The following is a 20,529-nucleotide window of genomic DNA, read 5'->3' on the forward strand; positions in this document are numbered from 1 at the left end:
TAATGATTTTAATGGTTTGGACCGATATTTGATTTAGAGCCGTTTCATTAAAAATACGGATTCTGTCTAATAATTTTATTTAGATTTTATTTTCATAGTTTTTGTTCTGAGATTTAATATAAATATAACTAGTAATTTACCCGTGTGATGCACGGTCTAAAATTGTAAACTTATTTGATTTACGTATATGTTAATTGAATTGCATGGTTTTGGGTATATTTCTGTTTCACAACTATGAGTTAAACATTAAAGACTAAAAATATTAAATTTACAAATTATTAAATACTTCTTTGTATACTACATTAGGGGTTGAATTTCTTTTGCATGTGGTTTTCTACCGTATTGGATGTGTTGACCAAGGAGAAAGTTGATTTTGTTGTGGCAGTGTTATATCATGTTTGGAGGGCCCGAAACTCAGCAGTCTGGGGTGCATTACCGTTGCCGCGCAGGACACTAGCCACGGCGTCAGCTACGCTCGGTGCTTGGAGAGGCGTCCATGCTTTATCCCCTGCCGTCACTGCCACCGTAGCTGCTGTCGGAGGGATTATGCATGCCCATCCACACCACGCAACATGTTACTTCGACGCCAGTTATCACCCTTCCACCATGAAGGCCTCGTTCGGTGCGACTTTGCTCACGGCTGGCGGCGCCTTTATTGCAGCTTGCTCAGGGCCACTTCCGGACTGCTTCTCCCCACTAATGGCGGAGGCTGCTGCTTACAAGGAAGCTTTGTCATGGCTGCGTGGAAGGGGACTCGCGGAGGTGGCTCTTTCGACAGATTGTGCACAGCTTCGGACTCAGATACACTCTACGGTTGCATCCTTTTCATACGTTGGTCTACTGCTCGATGCATGTAGGGCGGCAATGTCCACGTTTAATTCTTGCATTATTAGTTTGATTCCAAGATCAGCAAATGTTATTGCACATACTCTTGCTTCTGCATCCGGTTCTCAGGCTAACATTTTGTACTAGGATTTGGTCCCTCCTGACTCGATTTCCAATCTTTTATTCTAATCAAAGTTAATTGTTGGTTTTCAAAAAACATTAGGAGTTGAATTCGAATTATTATCTAACTCATTATATATCATGAATTTGAAGCCTTTAAGATTACTTACTCTAGATGCGGCTATATAACCGTCCATGCGCAAAGACTGGTTTTTTAAGAGCAAACCAGCAAACCAACATGAGATAACATCTGCTCCTGACTCGTATTTATAGTCATTATTTGGGGGACCAACACCCTAGTACTTGAGTAATCACCTGTGAAAAAATCTTTGTTTTTATTACGTGCTCTGACAGCTTGGTCACTATCAATTTAGTACCATTGCAAAGTGTGGGTGGTCAATGTTTCTCAAAAACATCACATCGGATCCAATCTTTAATGTCAATGAGTGATTGGGTATGCCTAAAGTCCGTAATATCACAAAATATCACATGTACAATATACAATACTTACTACATTATATATATATATATATAATGCTATGGACCAAATTTCTACACCCCAAATCCTAAAGGTATTTCCACGGGAATGGCATTTTACTTGTTGCAAAGTAAATGAGGGAATGGCATTTTACTTGTTGCAAAGTAAATGAAGAAAAATGAAAGTATACCGTATTTCACAACCATTTTTTATCTATTGTCGTGCGCTCACTCAGTACTACCATTTTTGAACCAAACTTCTCTCTAACTACATTTCTATGCACGTTGTGATTCTAACGCTATCTGAGAATTATTCAACTTTGATTATTCAGCTAATCATGTGTTTAAATGGTGCGTATGTGGCTCTCTTTCAAAAAAGATCACAGCCTCACAAGATCAAACCTCACTAATGAGGAAATTGAACAAATACTATCCTCTAATAAAGTTGCTAATATAATATTAGCTCTAATATGCTCTGATCCGAATTCTAATATGCTCTGATATTCTTTTATATATATATACTTTGTTTTTGCATCACTATGTAAAAAATTGCTGCCCAATTGTAATTTTTTTACCAATAGTTGTAATTTGTTTTGTAGTGTTTAAATAAAATTTTTGGGACAATATTTTATGTTTACAGTTTGGCAGAACAATCAATGGCAGAACAAAACATTGAAGACTTATTACATATTCCAAATTGGAATGGTTGGACTGGATTTGTTGGTGCCACGTTTATTTGGGGAGATAAAGTTCGTATAGTGAAACACATTAATAAGTTTTCAGCTCAAGGAGTAATGAATGATAATATATCTTATAGTATATTGCGAATTGGGGAGGAATACTATGACTTGGTGTTACACCTTTTTCAAAGTAACAATCCTCACTCAATTAAAATATACTACCTAAGTCGAAAAGAGAATTCTAACTTTCTGGCAATTACTGAGAGAAGTGTTTCGTCGTGGGATGATCCTATCATAACAAACAATAATCTTCTACATACGGATAACTTTGTATATCCGTTCAGGTATAATTATATATATATATGTATATATATTAATCACTTTTTAAAAATATATATTTATATTTAGTTTAATTTTTTTTTCTTTTAATATTTTGTAGATGTCTTTTGAAGAATGTTGTTCATGTTCTGGATATATATCTTGATTTTTCATTACATACGAATGCTGTATTCATTACGGAGAGTCCAAATGGTGAGCAACATTTGAAGATTGGTGTTATTGTACCAAGTGAAAGAGATGTGACAAAGCCACTATCTTGTGTAACTAGTTTGGTCCGATTAGTTAGACAATGGCTTCATCAACATGGACATCGCACTACACGCGACTTCAATTTTCTGTTAGACTTGCTAACCCAGTTAAAAGAGTGAGTACTTCAAATGTTAATTTTATGTTGTTTTTTTTAAGGTCTAATTATTTTTTTTTTTTTTCAGTGTCGAAAAATTAAAATTGATCTCAAAATATCTCATCTTCTATGTGGGCAACCAGAAAGAGTTAGTCTTCCATTTCGTCATCAAAGCTGATCTGCTATTAGGCCATACTAAAGATTCTGAGGTCACTAAGTCTCTCGTATGGGCTTTTTATAAGATGGGGATTACAGCAGTGATGGAACTAAACTTCGCGCAAGAAGTCCATGCTGGGCACATTGGAAAGCTATTACCCCAATAAAAGATTGTTGGGTGAATGCATATAGGACTTTTAAACACCTCCATTCCAACCTTTCAAACCTTCCTACATATGACACTTAGCCTTAGCTATTCACGTAACTCTTTCACTTCAACCTCCTAAATGCCAACACATATTCATTCCAATTTGTCATCCTTGAGAGACACGACACTCGGGGAGTCTTGACTCTTCGTTTTACCACTTCCATACCACATCCCATCATTTTACCTCACCATAAACAACAACCTTCAATCTCTATTGCATCTTAATTTATTTTATTTTCATTATCTTGTTCTTGGATTAAATTCTGTGTAACATGTGATTATCCAAATATGAAATTTAGGATCACATATTTTCAAAGTAAAAATTTAGCCATTAAAATCTTTTTTAAGTATTTTTTTTTATATTAATTGTTTTTTTTGTTTAATGTATTCTTTTCTATATTAATTGTTTTTTTGTTGTTGTTTTTAAACAGTATACTAATCATGGGTTGAACGGGGCAACTTACGAACAGCTCTACGATAACATAGAAGCTTATGTGCCCAGGCAGTTGGGCAGCAATTTTTTACGCAGTGATGCAAGCGGATGGAATTCGATCATATTTTGTTTCAGATGAATAAAATCTTTAGGTATAAACATCATTTTCAATAATTTTTGCATTACTTTTATCTATGTTTGGTCAATATTGTTTTTTTTTTCATTTTGTGTTGCAGCTTCAACGAAGGATATGATCAGGAAAGTTGTTATGGAATGAAAACTCTACCATGATATTGTGCCCTTTTTAAAAAAAAAATCCATGTATCAGATTAGTTGAGAACTATGTTCAAGCTGCATGCTTCATTGGCTTTTCAATCTACATGCTAGACAGCAGAACTTATGATAATCTTAATTGTCCAAGAGAAGTATGACTTATTTAGCTATTCCTGTTGTGTGGAAGTGGAAAGCAACTAGATAACTTTTGTAATCATTGTGTGGAAGTAAAAAAATTAATAGCTCTGATATGTGCTCTAATATACTCTGATGGATCAAGGTTATGATAATGGTTTTAAAACAATGAAGTGATATACATATTAAGATTTCATATGCAATGACATGATGCGATAATATACTTACTGTTTAAATCCCTTTTTAGTCTACAAAGCTGTAGCAATACAATCACAGGGCTGTTAGACTCTTTGTTAAACCACAGTTCAATTTTTGAGACATAATCCAGGAATGATCTAAGGTAACAGTAATATAAGATTTCTACATGGTTATTATGGTTGATATATGCATTTAGTGCATCTTTTGCATTTTGCAGTAGTAGACTAAAATAAATACAAAAGTGGATTTTAACATATATAAACATGACTTTTATATAAAGAATTAACCAAACAAATTAGATTTAACTTTCATAATCTTACAACTGTGATTTTTTTTTTAAATTTTTTTAATTTTTTTTTTTTGTAATAAGCACTTAAAACTTAAAGCATGATTACCAAGTAGTATTTGATGGCTGATTACTTAGTGGTGTAACACCAGTCATTTTAAAACAATTTGGTTTGGCTAATTCTTCATTCTTGACATTCAATTCAATTTTTTAAAAGCATGATTTTAAAGCATCAGAAAGCATTCAGGATTACATTCAGTGTGAGCTATAGTCATTTTTAATTACCTTTGACTATGCTACTTATATTTTTCGTTATCAGTATTACAATCACAACATATAGTAAATAAACAACAGGCCTTTGCAAGATTATAACCAATTAGAACCGACTTAGTGAGATGCTAATAAACCATAAACATTTACTACAACTAATCAATAACTCATTATATCAGACTTACCTCCATGTCGTGAAACACACATTCGTGAGACTTTATACTGTTGCTAACAATACAATATGGCACCAAATAGGTTTGCACACACCTTAGTTTGATTGCAGTGAAGGTCCGCATAGGTGTGATTGCAGTGAACAGAGGCGCCATTTCGTTGGCAACGATGAACATCAAATTAGTCTGAATGTATGTATGTATATATTCTCACTGCGTTATTGTTGTATAATACTACACACTGTTCATACATATTTATAGCTGAAAATAGTAACGTTTCGGAACCCAAAGGACATCCATAAGAATGAATGTCATGAAAAACGAACAGCCGTCTGATTTCAAATATGAATAATTTACAATGTAAACCATTTAATAAACAAAACCCTAAAACAAAGAGACGTCTACATTGAAAAAAGAGTTAATTCCAGCAATGGTCCTCCGACTATGTTGATTTTCCAAAATTAGTCCTTGACTTTTAATTTGGACAATTTAGGTCCATTGACTTTCAAATTCTTTCCAATGTTGGTCTTTTCGTCAAATTTTTGGTTAAATTGAGGTCAAATGAAGTAGTAAAACTGTTCGTTCACTTGTATACTTGTATTTCTTCTGTCCTATACGCTATATATATGAATATAATATCAGTCGAAGAGACATCGACTGAGATTATATGGCTTCGATTGAGATTATATTCATATATACAGCGTATAGGGCAGGAGAAATACGAGTAATAATACACTAAACATGTGAACGAACAATTTTACCACTTCATTTGACCTCAATTTAACCAAAATTTGACGAAAAGACCAACATTGGAAAGAAATTTGAAAGTCAAGGGACCTAAATTGTCCAAATTAAAAGTCGGGGACTAATTTTGGAAAATCAACATAGTAAGAGGACCATTGATGGAATTAACTCTTGAAAAAACAACTCTTCGCATACCCTGTGCGTAAACAGCATCGTTTCTCCAAAAATCTTGGCCGCGAAATATCCTTCACCAATACGGCATCGTTTCTCCAAATTTTGGGCGGGAATTTGAGCACCACGATTTTGCTTTATTAAGATAGGATAGAGTAAAACTGCAATATAAATATAAAAGAGCAAAACGAGAAAAACAAAAACAATAATAGAAATAGAAAACATTAATACCAACCAAAGACCTTGTAGTCTAGTGGCACCCGGTTGCACCCCACATGGAAAGGGGTGGATTCGAGCCTTAGTGGAGTCAATATTAGCTCTTTGTGCTTCATTTGGTTGAGAAAGTAGCTATGAATAGAGTCAATAATAACACAAAAGTATACTTGTTCGTGAACTACTGCATCGTGATGCCAGGGGATCGTCTTCTTGTAGGCGGAGATAATTTCTTGGACCTGCGGGTCCTTTCACTCACCAAAAAAAAATAATAACACAAAAGTATACTTGTTCCTCCACTTCAACACCTCTTGTATCTTTTTGGTTTCTGAAATAAGTTTAATAAAATACAAAGAAAGTCATTATATTAATTATTGAAAATTAAAGTATAATTACTATAATTAAAGTTTTGTCTGCCTCCAAACATCATTGTCGCCCTAGACAGTCCTTTTTGTTTGAAGATATAACCTGTTAGTTGAGAATATTATTCATTTGTTAGTTTGTTGAGATTTTTGGGATTTTAATTTTTATTTAAATAAGTCTAAGTATATGTTCTTATGCAATCTTATATTTGTATTAATATGCATGTACATAATAATCTTCCTAATTTTATAGTATTATTCCTTTGCCACTTGCTCTCATATTTATAGTTTTTGCTTTTTTTAGTGGGTAAGCTAATAATTCATTAAGATTTAATTTGTTATGGTGTTGATAATGTCAAGTATATCTAAATATAATATATTTGATTATACTTAATATTAGAAATATTAGTGTCGGATAATATCGGTATAACTAAATATACCATATTTAATTATATCGAATATTATCGACATAGGAAAAAAATCATAATTACATTTATTCATTATTGGTAATAGAAGTGCCTGAATGCAATAATGTAAAGGAAAAAAAGTTAAATAGATCCTTAAATTTTATACAAAAAATAATTAGATCACTAAAATTTTTAATGTTACAATTTTACACATAACTCCTCAATTTGATTCAATTGAATTTTATAACTTGTTAAGTTGATGCAATTAGGTTAATTAACCGGTAAAATTAAGGTGATAATCGATAATTAAATTTACAAAAAAAAAATTTAAAAAAAAAAGAATTGACTTCTCCATCAACAAAGAAGTTGTCCATTTTCTCAGTCTAACTAGTATCCGTCTAGCTAGACGGAGAAACCATGGTCCGCTCTTCCGTTTGAATCTTTATTTTAATTAATTTATTTATTACATTCAACTTTTTTACTAGTTATATGTTCCTTTTAGATAACCAACAATTTAGTTCATTCACATGAGAATTGTTATATTTGTATTCAATAACTCAATTGAACTGTACATATTACAAGTCTATATATAGAGGGAGAGTCACAGATAGACTAGGATAGAAACTCATATCATAACAGTATAACATAAATACATAGAGTCTTAATAATTCACATCATGTTTATATCAACTTATTTGACCTGTGAATCTTAATTTACCCACTTGTATTATGTATTGACCAATTAAACGATGTTGGTCTTCATCAGGTAATTATTAGTTAAACTAATACAGTACTAATAATAATAGTACATAAGACTAAAACTTGTGTTTTATGAAAATGAAAGGGTTAAAAAGAGGATTGGCATTTGCCAGTTGGATGGATGTTGAGTAGAATTATTTGAAAAGCGCGTCCATGTTGGGATCCAGCTGGTAACGCTTTTACTTAGAGCATGGTCCAACCTCAACCTAATCTTTAGACCCTTCACACTTATATATATTTTTAATTAATAAATAAATAATTAATCATTTGCATCACTCTCTAACCCTGTGAGCTGAGGTATCAACAATCATTTTCAGGGCATGTCTGTATGCACTGTGTCCTATTAGGCTATTATTTATTTATGCCATTTAAAATCAAATAATAAATGTAACAAGAATTTATAAAAGAGTTTTGAACAATTGATAAGTAGATTGTAAATGTAATTATAAGGTCGAGATAATAACTAAATTCAAACTAATTTCACAGTAATGAGACATCGGAAGCTGTATTCAAATATTTTAAGGGTACATGTTTGGAACAATTCAATCACAACTGTAATTTCTCTCTAAAGAGTCGTTTCGATGAACTACGGCCGACGAAGCAATCCACTGCTCCCACCGATAAATATGATTATTGGAGCAATCCAACTGCTTCAATCTCACCATCACTCTCTAACTACTTTAACTCCATCATTTTCTCCGATCCCATGTAAAAGATTTTAGCTGGAATAATTACCCTCAATAAAAATTGTAAAAATTGAAACATGTGTTTCATCTCAACTAAAAGTATAAGCTAATAGTTGTGATATGGATAAATTCCCGATCTAAGTAGCCAGGTATGACGTTACCGGTCTATTTCAACCTACCGGTCTATTGCTGTGTATTGACCTGACCACCTCTGCCCGGTCTAGTCAGATCGGTCAGGTAAGTCACCCGACCTACTTGGGTAATCGGGTGTCCTGACCTCAAGACCGGGGAAACATCGCTTGTATAGTCTTGACCCGTTCGGGGGCTTACACCTGGCCTTCACCCGTAGGACCGCATTTAGGACCGAAGCATGCTTGACACGCGTAGCACATGCCGCCGGCCCGGAATATGTCCCCAAGATCACCTATAAAAGGTGCATTTAATGCTTGTGGAAGGACTTTTGGCTGTTTCTACTATATAATAGTCAAAGAGACCGGGAACCTATGACCCACTGTCACGTAGATCGGATTCTCCTAGGTTATTATGTTCTGTACCCGATTTAATATTAATAAAGAGTATTCGTATTCGTATTCCAATATATTACTCTATCAAGTTGGATTGTACATTTATGTTTATATATTATATATGCTCAACAATATGTCAATATATACCTAAAAATCTTTAATTTTCTGTTTGTTCTAGCTAGGCACAAGTGTGCAAGTATGCACCAAAAGTGCATATTAATTTATTCATTTTATTGTAGCATATAGATTTTGTAACACATTTTTCTTATTTTCAATACTTAATATAATATTAGGATCGGAGCAACCCCAACCAAATTAATCAAGTTGTACACACCATTGAATAGTTACTATAAATTTTTCTCGTCATTAAAAAAAAAAAAAAAAAAAAAAAACTACTTTGTACTTAATATAATGCTCCATATATTAGTACTAATCATACGAATGATGCTACATATATACGGATCACATATAATGTAGGTTGTCCCTATCGATCTTTTTGGTGGACGAGAAATCAAATGATTTTTTTTGTAAAGGTTGTTATATTATGTTAGCTAGCATTAGAGTGAGTTTTCCATGGAGTTTACCCATCACCATTATCGGGCGCAGAGGCAGTTGCGACTTTCACATCACTTTTGTAATTGCACATTGCACATGCACACATTTTTGTTTTTGTTTTTTCAACACTTCATTTCTTCTGCTTTGAATTACTTGTTCATCAATCAACTTATTGTTTAATTTGGGGCCCGGCCTCTTGTACTCTGCCCAGAAGCTTTACAATCAACTTTTTGGGAATTTCTATAATGTCATATATATACGAAGTCTTATAATTTTCGTCATATTTTGTTGGAATTGTTTCCTCTTTGTTGATGCTATATAGTATACATAAAGTAGGGAGTAACAATTTGTGCTTCAAACGAAATAAGTATATATAGTTTCTCAAGTGAAAATTTGATTTCAAATTTTGTTAACAGAATAGTAGTTTAGAAAGTTCTGTCCAATAATAATTTGGATTTGAAAGGAGATTTGTATAAATAATACTCCGTATTATATAAGATAATACATGAAGACAATTTAAATACTCCATACAATAAGACAATTTAGACCATCTGCATTGCTGAAAGCTACGTGAGTTACAATCTGGCATGGCACTACCACACTACAATCTAGCAAATTAAACGCTTTTATATTGCCAAGACCTTATGGTCTAGTGGCATTAAGTTGCACTCCCATATGAGAGGTTGTAGGTTCTCGTCTTAGTGGAGGCGATATTAACTTATGAACATATACTGCATTGTAACAGAGTCAGTAATTCTAAAAAAACACTTCTATATTAAAAATGACAAAAACTTGTGTGAGACCGTCTCACGGGTCTCAATCCGTTAGACGGGTCGGATCTTTGATTAATGAGGCCAAAAAACCGACCCATTAATCAAAGATTTGCTCCATCCATTTATCAAAGATCCGACCAGTCTCACGGTTTAATACCCGTGAGACGGTCTCACATAAATGTTACTTATTGAAAATATATTACCAATTATTGTTGGGGGTAACACTTGTGTGAGACCATCTCACGGGTCGGATCTTTGATTAATGTATCAAACTATTGATTAATGGGTCGGATCTTTGATCTCATTAATCAAAGATCAAACCCGTCTCACAAATTGCAGTTGTTATGCCGTGGACCCGAGTCCATAGCATAATTTACTCACGAATTGAGACCCGTAGGGCTGTTAGCGAACATAGCTTTCGACAAACTACTCGTGTTTGAGCTCGGTAAGCGTTCGTTTATGTTTGTTTATTAAGGTAAACGAACATTAACAAACAAAATTTAGAGCTTGGTTAATAAACGAACAGAGTCTGAACAGTGGTAAGCTCGTTTGCTAAGTGTTCGCGAACAAGCTCGTTTGTGTTCGTTTAGTCGTGTTCGTGAACAAGCTCGTTTGTGTTCGTTTAGTAGTGTTCGCGAACAAGCTCGTTTAGTGTTCGTTTAATAATGTTCGCGAACATGTTTATATATATAAAATTGTTCGTGAAGATGTGAATGCAGATTATTTATTGTTCGCGAACAAATTGTGTTCATGAACATGTGCAGGTGTTTGGTTATTAAGTGTTCACGAACGTGTTCATGAACGTAAATGAACATGTTTGTGAACATGTTTGTTAACGTTTGCGAACACATTCGTGAACGTGTTCGTTAACATTAACGAACACGTTCGTGAAGATGTTCGCGAACGTTAACGAACACTAACGAACGCTTAACAAACGAACACGAACAGGATTTTCAAAAACCTTAACAAACGAACACGAATAGCCTCCGTTCGTTTATGTTCGGTTCGTTAACAGCCCTAGAGACCCGTGAGAAGGTTTCAATCAAGTTTTTTCCTATTGTTGGATGGAGAATGATAAATAATATAGAAAGGCTAGAGTTTTAATCGGAATGGCAGAGATTGTGGTTAATATATATATATATATATATATATATATATATATATATATATATATATAAATGAAAAAAAAAAAGATTTAAAAGTTATGAGCTTAATTTTTAAATGATACTTTTTTTTTTTGGTTTGGTTTGGTTTGAAACATTTTTAAATGCTACTTGGAATAACATGAGATGGAATAATCAGTTTGTATGGATAAATGATAACTAGAGAATAAGATAACACATTTAGGTGATATTTGGTAAAATAGTTAGCTTATCAGTCAATTTTGGCTTATTTGACCCGTATTAGCTATGTCATTTGATTGAAAAATCAATATAAGTATTTGGTTAATCAACTTTTTGTAACTTCACAACGTTAAAATTCAAAAAGTTGCTCAAAACAACTTTTTCAATTAGCTTTTTGAGAAAAGAAATTATACCAAACAACTATCAACTAACAGCTAAATATTTAAAAAAAAAAATCAACTAAAAGCTAATTTACCAAACACATTTTTACAATCAGCTAATGTTATCAACTAATTATACATTATAACTCAATCAGCTAACAACCATTTACCAAACAGGGCCATAGAATTAATTCCATTTTTGTCATAGATTTATAAGTGACACTTCACTTTTAATATTTCTTTCCTATAACATTTTCATTTGGTCATACTATTATTGTGGAATAACCATTTTTTTTTATCATTCCTCTACAAAATGCGAATGTTCTAAAAAAAAATGACTAAAAGTTGATTGTCACCTAAGGGTCTGTTTGAAAATAGGAAAAATATTTTTCAGAAAACTATCATTTTTTGTTTGGCTGGACGTTAAGAAATTAAAATTTTTATGTTTTGTTCATTTTCCTGAAAATGAACATAATAACAATAATAATAATAATAATAATCTAAAAGCATATCTAATCTAAAAACATAATAGTGTGAATTCTAAAAACATAATAAGTGTGAATGAAGGTTATACCCTTCATTATGTCCGATTTTTCGTTCAATTTTTCTTCTTTTTTTTTTGTATATTACGCTATAAAAGTTGTACTTTACAATATATTAGATAAACGTACCCCTACCGTTATAACTTCTGTTATCTTTTTTACTATTGTTACCATGTACATGCATCAACTATATATATATTTTTTATTTTTTCAATAATAATAATATATACACATTATACATTAGAGTTATATGTTAATTATTTCCTTAAATATAAATATAAAATTTATAAAAATATTTTACATTATTATTATTTACAATAATATCTAAAATCTAAATAAATTTTAAATTTTAATATAAAATATTAATATTTGGCACCTATTTTTGTGCATCGCGCATTGAAAAAACTAGTAATAATAATAATATGTGGTGATAGTGGTGGTGGTAGTGTGGGGTGTAGTAGTGGTGGTGGTGGTCGTGTTGGTGGCGATGGTGTTGTGATAGTGGTGGTTTTCGTGTTGGTAGTAGTGGTGGTGGTAATAATAATAATAATAATAATAATAATAATAATAATAATAATAATAATACTAATGATAATCAGGAATTAAACTTTAAAAAAGAAAGAGTAATGAAAGAAATGGAAAATAAATAATCCAAAAAGGCAAAAACTTGTGTGAGACCATCTCACCATGAGACGGATCAGGTCGGGTCGGGTCAAGATGCAAATGTAACACTTATATGCACAAATGTCATACTTATATGCTCAAATGTAATACTAATCCGGAATAAAATTTTTGTTACTTATTAGGATAAATGTAATACTTTTAAAGGAAAATACAATACTTTTACATTTCGATTTAAAAGTATTACATTTTTCCTCAAAAGTATTATATTTGCCCTTATAAGTGGGTGGCACTTGTCAACATTACTTATTATGAAAAATGTATTACTTTTTCTCTTATAAGTAACAAAAATTGTATTTTTGATTAGTGTTATATTTGAGTATATAAGTGTGAGATTTGCACATATAAGTATGATATTTGCATGGTGCTTTGACCCGACCCGACCCGTCTCACGAATAAGGATCCGTGAGACGGTCTCACACAAGTGTGACCCATCCAAAAAATGTCTTCTAACTAAAGAATTAGGAAGATATATATATATATATATATATATATATATATATATATATATATATATATATATANATATATTTTTTTATTTTTATTTTTTTTATCAAATTCATCTTTTTTCTTTGACTTCATTTTTTAAGCACCAAAAAAAATTTAAAAATAATTTATGGAAGTTATTTTGCAGGTTTCAAAACGGATCCAAATATTAAAATGGGAATGAATAAGGAAAATAGCAACAAAAAAAATTATTTGACCCCCGTGAAGAAAACGGGATTTTAATATGCGCCGTAATTGACGTGAAATAAATAATAATAATAATAATAATAATAATAATAATAATAATAATAATAATCATAATAAAACAAAAAGAATAAAATTTAAAAAGAAATGACCAGCAGGCCAGATACGCCACCAAACGCCAAACGGACACCAAAACTGTCGAACCGAGTAAAAGCCGGAGAAATACGCGGGCCACCCGCGTGGGTCCCACTCCAACTCTTTTTTCTCTCTATTCCCCTCCCATGTGAACGCCCCAGCATAGGACAAATTAAATTTTAAAAATAAAGCAGCAAATGGACAAGTTTTGGATGGGTAAAATATACGAAATCAATATATGTGATAGAAGTTTATATCTTATTTTAATTAAAAATAAATTATAAGTTCTGATTGATAAAATTTAAAGGGTTTAAAATAATAACTTATTTTGAAATACTCTAGGGACATTTTAAAAATATGCTATTGACTATTTGACTTTTAACATTTTTATTTCCTTTGTTATCATTATTAATTTATAAAAATGACATGATATATTTTGCATAATTAAAACCTGATATTTAAATATTTTCAAAACATTGTTTCTCCCTTCCAAAAATACACAAAAATTAAATCCAAACATTGTTACTTTGGTATGAGTTTCTAATTCATAAATATATATATATATATATATATATATATATATATATATATATATATATATATATATATATATATATATATATATATANTATATATATATATGAGTTCTAGTGCGGAGATGCTCCTAAGTGAAAGATGAGTTAGATATGAGCCGTTGATCAAATCTAAATTAACGGCTCAAATCAAGGATCATATATATTTTTCTTTTGAATTAGATAATTGAAAACAGCAAACCTAGAATCAAATCATTTTGCACTTGGGAACTAAAACTGAAAAAACACCACTGTACTGTTGAGTGAACAAAAAAACTGTAAAATGGTGCACCTTAATAAGGAAAACAACGCACCTTAAGAAGAAAACTCACACACCTAAAATTTTAGACCAACACATCTTAAGAAGTAAAACAACGCACCTTAAGAAAGAAAACCACGCTCCTAAAATTTTAGGCTGACGCATTTTAAGTTTCAACAATCGATGCACCTTAAGAAGAAAAACCACACATCTAAAGCTTTAAGCCGACACACTTAAGTTTCAATAACTGAGCACACAGCACAAAAGTCATGCACCTTAAGCACAAAGTTCACACACCATAAGAAAGAAAACCACGCACCTTAAATTTGACATAGATACAAAAGGACCAAATTGCCACCACATTTTTTTTAAATCCTTATTAATCCTCGATGTTGATCTTGGCAAGATCAATGGCTCTCATCTCACTCTACATTCGCACTTAAGCACATCAAAATTTAAATTTGCTTGTATAAATTTATAAAAATGTCCTTTTATGTCTTTTTTACACTTATCATTGGGAAAATAACTTTCCCTCTGTTTGGGGAAGTCATTTTCCAGACACGCAACTTATTTTCTTAGGCTTTTTCTTCTTCCGCCGTCACCTCCCACATCTTCTTCCTCTGTCTTCTTATTCTTCCTCCGCCATTTTTTTTATAGTTTAGATTTTTTTTAAAAACTTTTGGTGGCGGACCTCGACCACTGGAGAAGGTTTCCGGGTGTGAGATGAAAACCCACAGTCGGAATACATGCGGATACTAGAGTTATGGTTTCTGACGGAAACCAGTTCGGTGTTATTATTATTATTTTATAAATAAATATATTGCTCCGTATATGTTTTTGTTTATTTTCTAAAAAATGAACCGAACACACCTAAGATATTTTTTTGCAATACAATCAAATACAAAAAAAATAAAAATATTTTATAAAAAATGAATCATTTTTCAAACGTTATTTTCCATGTTTCCAAACACACACATAGAAAAATTTTGATTTTAAGATGGGTGGGGCAGTCAAAGACCTTGTGGTCTAGTGACACCCGGTGTCTCGATTTATACGTCAACTGTTGACTCTTTGTGCTTCAGTAGGTTGAGAAAGCAGTTATGAACAGATACTACATTGTAACAGAGTCAGTAGTACAAAAAAAAAAAAAAAAAGAGATGGGTGGGGCAAAAAAAAAAAAACGTTTTAATTAATTATTTATTTTGTCCCTTTATTCGTATCTCGTTTCGTCTTTGTAACGTCTAGGATAACTGGGTCATATCGGGCGGCACCATCTCTTTCGGACTTTCCCTATATCTCCTCTCTCTCTCTCTTCTCTCTCTCTAAAACCGGTGACTCAGTAAGCAATCTAGAGAGATAAACTCATTTGCATTGCTTTGCTAGTCTGCTGCATATACGCCGGCGTTTTTCTTCTTCTCATTCGTCAATCTTTTCCCTCACGTCCTTATAAGGCAATCGGAAAATGTCGTCTTCACCAACGCCGGGATCAGCGCCGGCTCCGACGTCACCCCCAGCGCCACCCACCAACAGTAGTACCACCCCGCCGCCGGCCGCCGGCGCTCCACCACCTTCTACACCAGCGCAAGCTCCTCCACCGTCGACTCCTTCCCCGCCGCCACCTTCCACTCCAGCTCCGTCCACTTCTCCCCCGCCGCCGGCGACGCCGTCCACGCCGGCTCCGTCGGGGACTCCCCCGTCGACTCCTTCTCCACCTTCCAGCTCCCCGTCCCCTCCCTCGGGCACGTCTCCTTCTACTCCGGCGCCGCCGTCGCGGTCCACCCCCTCGCCGCCCGGGACAAGGGATTCGCCATCGCCGCCAGCTCCTAGAAGCGGAGGCGGAGGAGGAAGCTCTTCCACCCCATCCCCGCCGTCTGATGGTGGATCGTCGGGGATATCGACAGGGTTGGTGGTGGGAATAGCCATTGGAGGAGTATTGATATTGGCAGTGCTGAGTTTGATGTTCATTTGTTGTAGAAGGAAGAGGAGAAGAGATCATGGACATTACTACCCTCCACCACCACCACAACCACCTTCTGGGCCTAAAGGTGACACCTTTTTGCTTTAATTGTTCAAAATTCTTGATTTCCTCCTTTTTTTAATATTTAGTTTCAAGAAATCTGCTGTTTTTGCATTTCTGTTTTGTGTTTTGACTTTATAATTTAGCAGGGTTAACTGGGTCAATGTTTTGAGTTTTTCTTGATAGATAGCTTTAATCTGTTTAGAATGCTAAGGAATAGATTAGATCTGGCTAAGTTGTAAGTGTAATTTATCATTTTCAACACAAATTTTGAGTCTATGTATCCAATTCTAAAGTTCTTTTCATCTTGTTATTGCTACTAAGGTGTGAACTTGGAGCATCATAGATAGAGATAATTGTTTCTACAGGAAAATAATATGCTTGATGAATTCTTGTTCATCCTTATCATTTGGTGAGGGGAGATAAAGATTGCTTAGTGTTGCTTGGAATCTTCTATAACCAGTCAGTTGTGGTGTATGGACCCCATTTTTTCTTGGTTTTATGCAATTAGGATTAGACTTTGAAACTGATGAAAACTGGTTTTAACTTCTATTCCTGGATTGTTTGATACTTATGTTTAATATATTGGTTTTGCCAGTTGATCCTTATGGTGGCCAAATGCAACAATGGCAGCATTATGCTCCACCGCCTTCCGATCATGTTGTTACGATTCCTCCGAAGCCCACTCCTCCTCCTCCAGGGGCATCACGTCCTCCGCTCTCTCCTTCTCGGGTTCCGACACCTCAACCGCCACCCCCACCTCTGCCTTACATGAGCAGCAGTGGAGCTTCGTCCAATTATTCAGGGTCTTCGAATCCACTCCCACCACCTTCACCGGATATGGCCTTAGGTTTCTCGAAGAGCACGTTCACTTATGAAGAATTGGCAAGGGCAACTGATGGCTTCTCTGATGCTAACCTTCTTGGACAAGGCGGTTTTGGCTATGTGCATCGGGGAGTTCTTCCTAATGGCAAAGAGGTTGCGGTTAAGCGGCTAAAAGCTGGAAGTGGACAGGGCGAGAGGGAATTCCAAGCCGAGGTTGAGATTATTAGCCGTGTTCATCATAAACACCTCGTTTCTTTAGTTGGGTACTGCATCACGGGGTCTCAGAGAGTGCTTGTCTATGAGTTTGTGCCGAATAATACCTTGGAATTTCACTTACACGGTAAGTTTTTTTGTATATAAAACCAATTGCCTACCTGTCATTCATTTGCTTAAATGTTCACTTTGCTTTTTGCATCTGCTTTTGATATGTTTTAATTTTAATCGAAATTTGCACAACTGTATACATTAAGTTTTAACCTGGTTAACCTAAGATTCTAGCATTTAGTGGATATAATTTGTCAAATGATGTTTCGTCTTACAAACACTAATGTGTAACAGGAAAGGGAAGGCCTCCATTGGATTGGTCCATGCGACTTAAGATTGCTTTGGGTGCCGCAAAAGGATTGGCATATCTGCATGAAGACTGTAAGTTCTGCTTACATATATACCCCTCTAGTTTGAGATTGTTGCGCATTTGATTTTTGTGTTGAATGTATTTTGTGTTTTAAAATGTAGGCAATCCAAAAATCATTCACCGAGATATCAAAGCTGCCAATATACTCCTGGACTTCAAATTTGAGGCAAAGGTAATTATACTTTCATGATGTCTAAATGTGTTTGATCTTATTGGTCTCTTTCATTTTGGTCATAGATGAATTCATGAACTCTGAGCTTTTAGTGAAATTTGTTTGAATATTAATGCAAGAGGCAACTATCAAGATGTTTGTGTTACTATACTGATGTATTAAGCTTGTTCGTTTTCTCAGGTGGCTGATTTTGGACTTGCGAAACTCACTTCTGACGTTAACACTCATGTCTCAACACGAGTAATGGGCACATTTGGGTAAGAACTATTTCTTTATCATATTTACCTGTTTTCAATATTCTTTTTTCTTCATTTGCTGACAGATTCTGATTTTATTTTTTTCAATCTTGCTTCACCCTAGGTACTTGGCCCCAGAATATGCTTCCTCGGGGAAACTTACTGACAAGTCTGATGTGTTCTCGTACGGGGTAATGCTTCTAGAGTTAATTACTGGGCGTCGACCTGTTGATTCTAACCAAGCTTTCATGGATGATAGCTTGGTGGACTGGGTGAGTGATTGTCAATTATCAGTAGAAATTTTTCCATTTTCGGTAGCATTTTTGGTTGCTCTTCTAATGGTTTATACGTTTACAGGCAAGGCCTCTACTCAATCGAGCTCTGGAAGATGGAAACTTTAATTCCCTTGTTGATCCACGGCTAGAAAATGATTACAACCAAAATGAAATGTCACGTATGATTGCTTGTGCAGCTGCTAGTGTCCGTCATTCTGCCAGGCGTCGACCTAGAATGAGCCAGGTAATAAACACAGACCTCATAGGTTCTAGATTTCTGTTCCTCAAAATTTCCGACATTTTATGTTTCTCGCCTTTACAAGTATTAAAAATACCATCAAAGAAGATAGATACTGAACTTTTGAAATAACACTCCCTTTCTCCAAATATGTGAACTTAAATACAAGCGTTTTTTGAAATTGAACAGGTTGTTAGGGCTCTAGAAGGAGATGTGTCGTTGTCTGATCTTAACGAAGGAATCAGGCCGGGGCACAGTGCAGCATACAGTTCATACGGAAGTTCAGATTACGATACAATGCAATACAATGAGGACATGAAGAAATTCAGAAAGATGGCCCTGGGAAGCCAAGAATATGGCAGCACTGGCCAGTACAGCAATCCAACGAGTGAATACGGGTTAAACCCTTCCGGATCGAGCAGCGAAGGCCAAACAACGCAAGAAATGGAAATGGGTAGGATGAGGAAAGACAGTAGAGGGTACGGTGGTGGAAGTAAGGGCTTCAACTGAAGGTACTGTGTCGTCTATGTTCAGATGCGCATATCTGTGTATAAACTCTACAGGCTAACCCTTACTGTCTCGGCAATTGCAAGAAACTGCGTGAATTGTGAATTGCTTAGCCAACGAGCACAAATTTTTTTTTTTTCGTTTCCTCCTGAATTTTGTGTGAAATATTCTTACATTACATTTTTTCCCCATCATTGTATTTATTGTGACCTATATATACACCAAAAAGGGATGAGATATTGCTTTAATTCTTTTCTGTTCATATCTTTAGTTTATCCTCAATTGGTTGTTCATGTTTGTTCAGACTTTTGTCTCAGCTTCTTGCTCTGTACGCACATGATTTCTTGAATGAATATTTTGTCAGTTGGATTTGTATGAGCTGTGTGTAGCTGACAAGAAAAGCAACTTCTGTCTGGACCTTTTTCTTTTGTCTACTCTCCTTTATCCTGCTGGAATATTTGTTGTTTTATACACACACACACACAAAAAAAAAGTTAATGGCTTAACAGCTGACTGTGTTGAACATTTTTTACCATAGGGGTTAGTTCAAGTAAAAATATAATAAATCTTCCACGCAAAATTACAAAATGCATTCGCTGGTAGGTAAAAGTGCATTCAAGATCTGCCATTGGTACAAGCTAGTGGGTAAAAGTGCATTCAAGATCTGCCACTCACATGACATTACAAAGTGTATCTGATTGATATATAAAGCGCATTCAGGACAATTGCGTTTTTACACGTTATTAGATGCACTTTGTTTTGTGGAGTGCACTTTTAGCGTTTAAAAATTTACAATATTTACCAAATTGGCTTGCATTAGCACTAATCTGCACTTTTTACTTAAGACCGTTGTTCTGACCTGATCATATATATATAGGGTTTTCTATTGTTAAGTACAAGTATATATACTATTTTTTGCTGTACTGGATAATATCGATACTGATAATATTAGTGCAATCAACTATATTGTGCCTAATTATATCCATACTATTGACATCGATATCGTTCTGTCAAACATAAATCCTTGTGTGTTGAGTTGGTGGTAATGGGCAAAGTTGAAAGGCGTAGTCATTATATTGCTGTCTTGGCATAATTGTTTAGATAATAGATGATCGGGGGGGGGGGGGGGTGGAGGG

The 20,529-nt window shown here is 34.2% G+C and overlaps 2 protein-coding genes across 2 annotated transcripts; both read left to right on the forward strand.

Moving 5' to 3' along the window:
- The first annotated feature begins 324 nt into the window (after positions 1-324).
- On the forward strand, positions 325-972 carry LOC115999530. Its single transcript, XM_031239376.1, has one exon. It carries the CDS (start codon positions 325-327, stop codon positions 970-972), a length of 648 nt encoding a protein of 215 aa, XP_031095236.1.
- Positions 973-15,951: 14,979 nt separating this feature from the next.
- On the forward strand, positions 15,952-19,768 carry LOC115999224 (proline-rich receptor-like protein kinase PERK1). The gene is made up of 8 exons (XM_031239057.1): positions 15,952-16,534; positions 17,105-17,671; positions 17,890-17,976; positions 18,067-18,137; positions 18,318-18,394; positions 18,498-18,645; positions 18,731-18,892; positions 19,076-19,768. The coding sequence occupies exons 1-8, from the start codon at positions 15,952-15,954 to the stop codon at positions 19,394-19,396; spliced, it is 2,016 nt and encodes a 671-aa protein (XP_031094917.1). The 3' UTR covers positions 19,397-19,768.
- The last annotated feature ends 761 nt before the right edge of the window (positions 19,769-20,529 follow it).

Source organism: Ipomoea triloba, chromosome 12 (assembly GCF_003576645.1).
Source record: "Ipomoea triloba cultivar NCNSP0323 chromosome 12, ASM357664v1".
Lineage (NCBI taxonomy): Eukaryota > Viridiplantae > Streptophyta > Magnoliopsida > Solanales > Convolvulaceae > Ipomoea > Ipomoea triloba.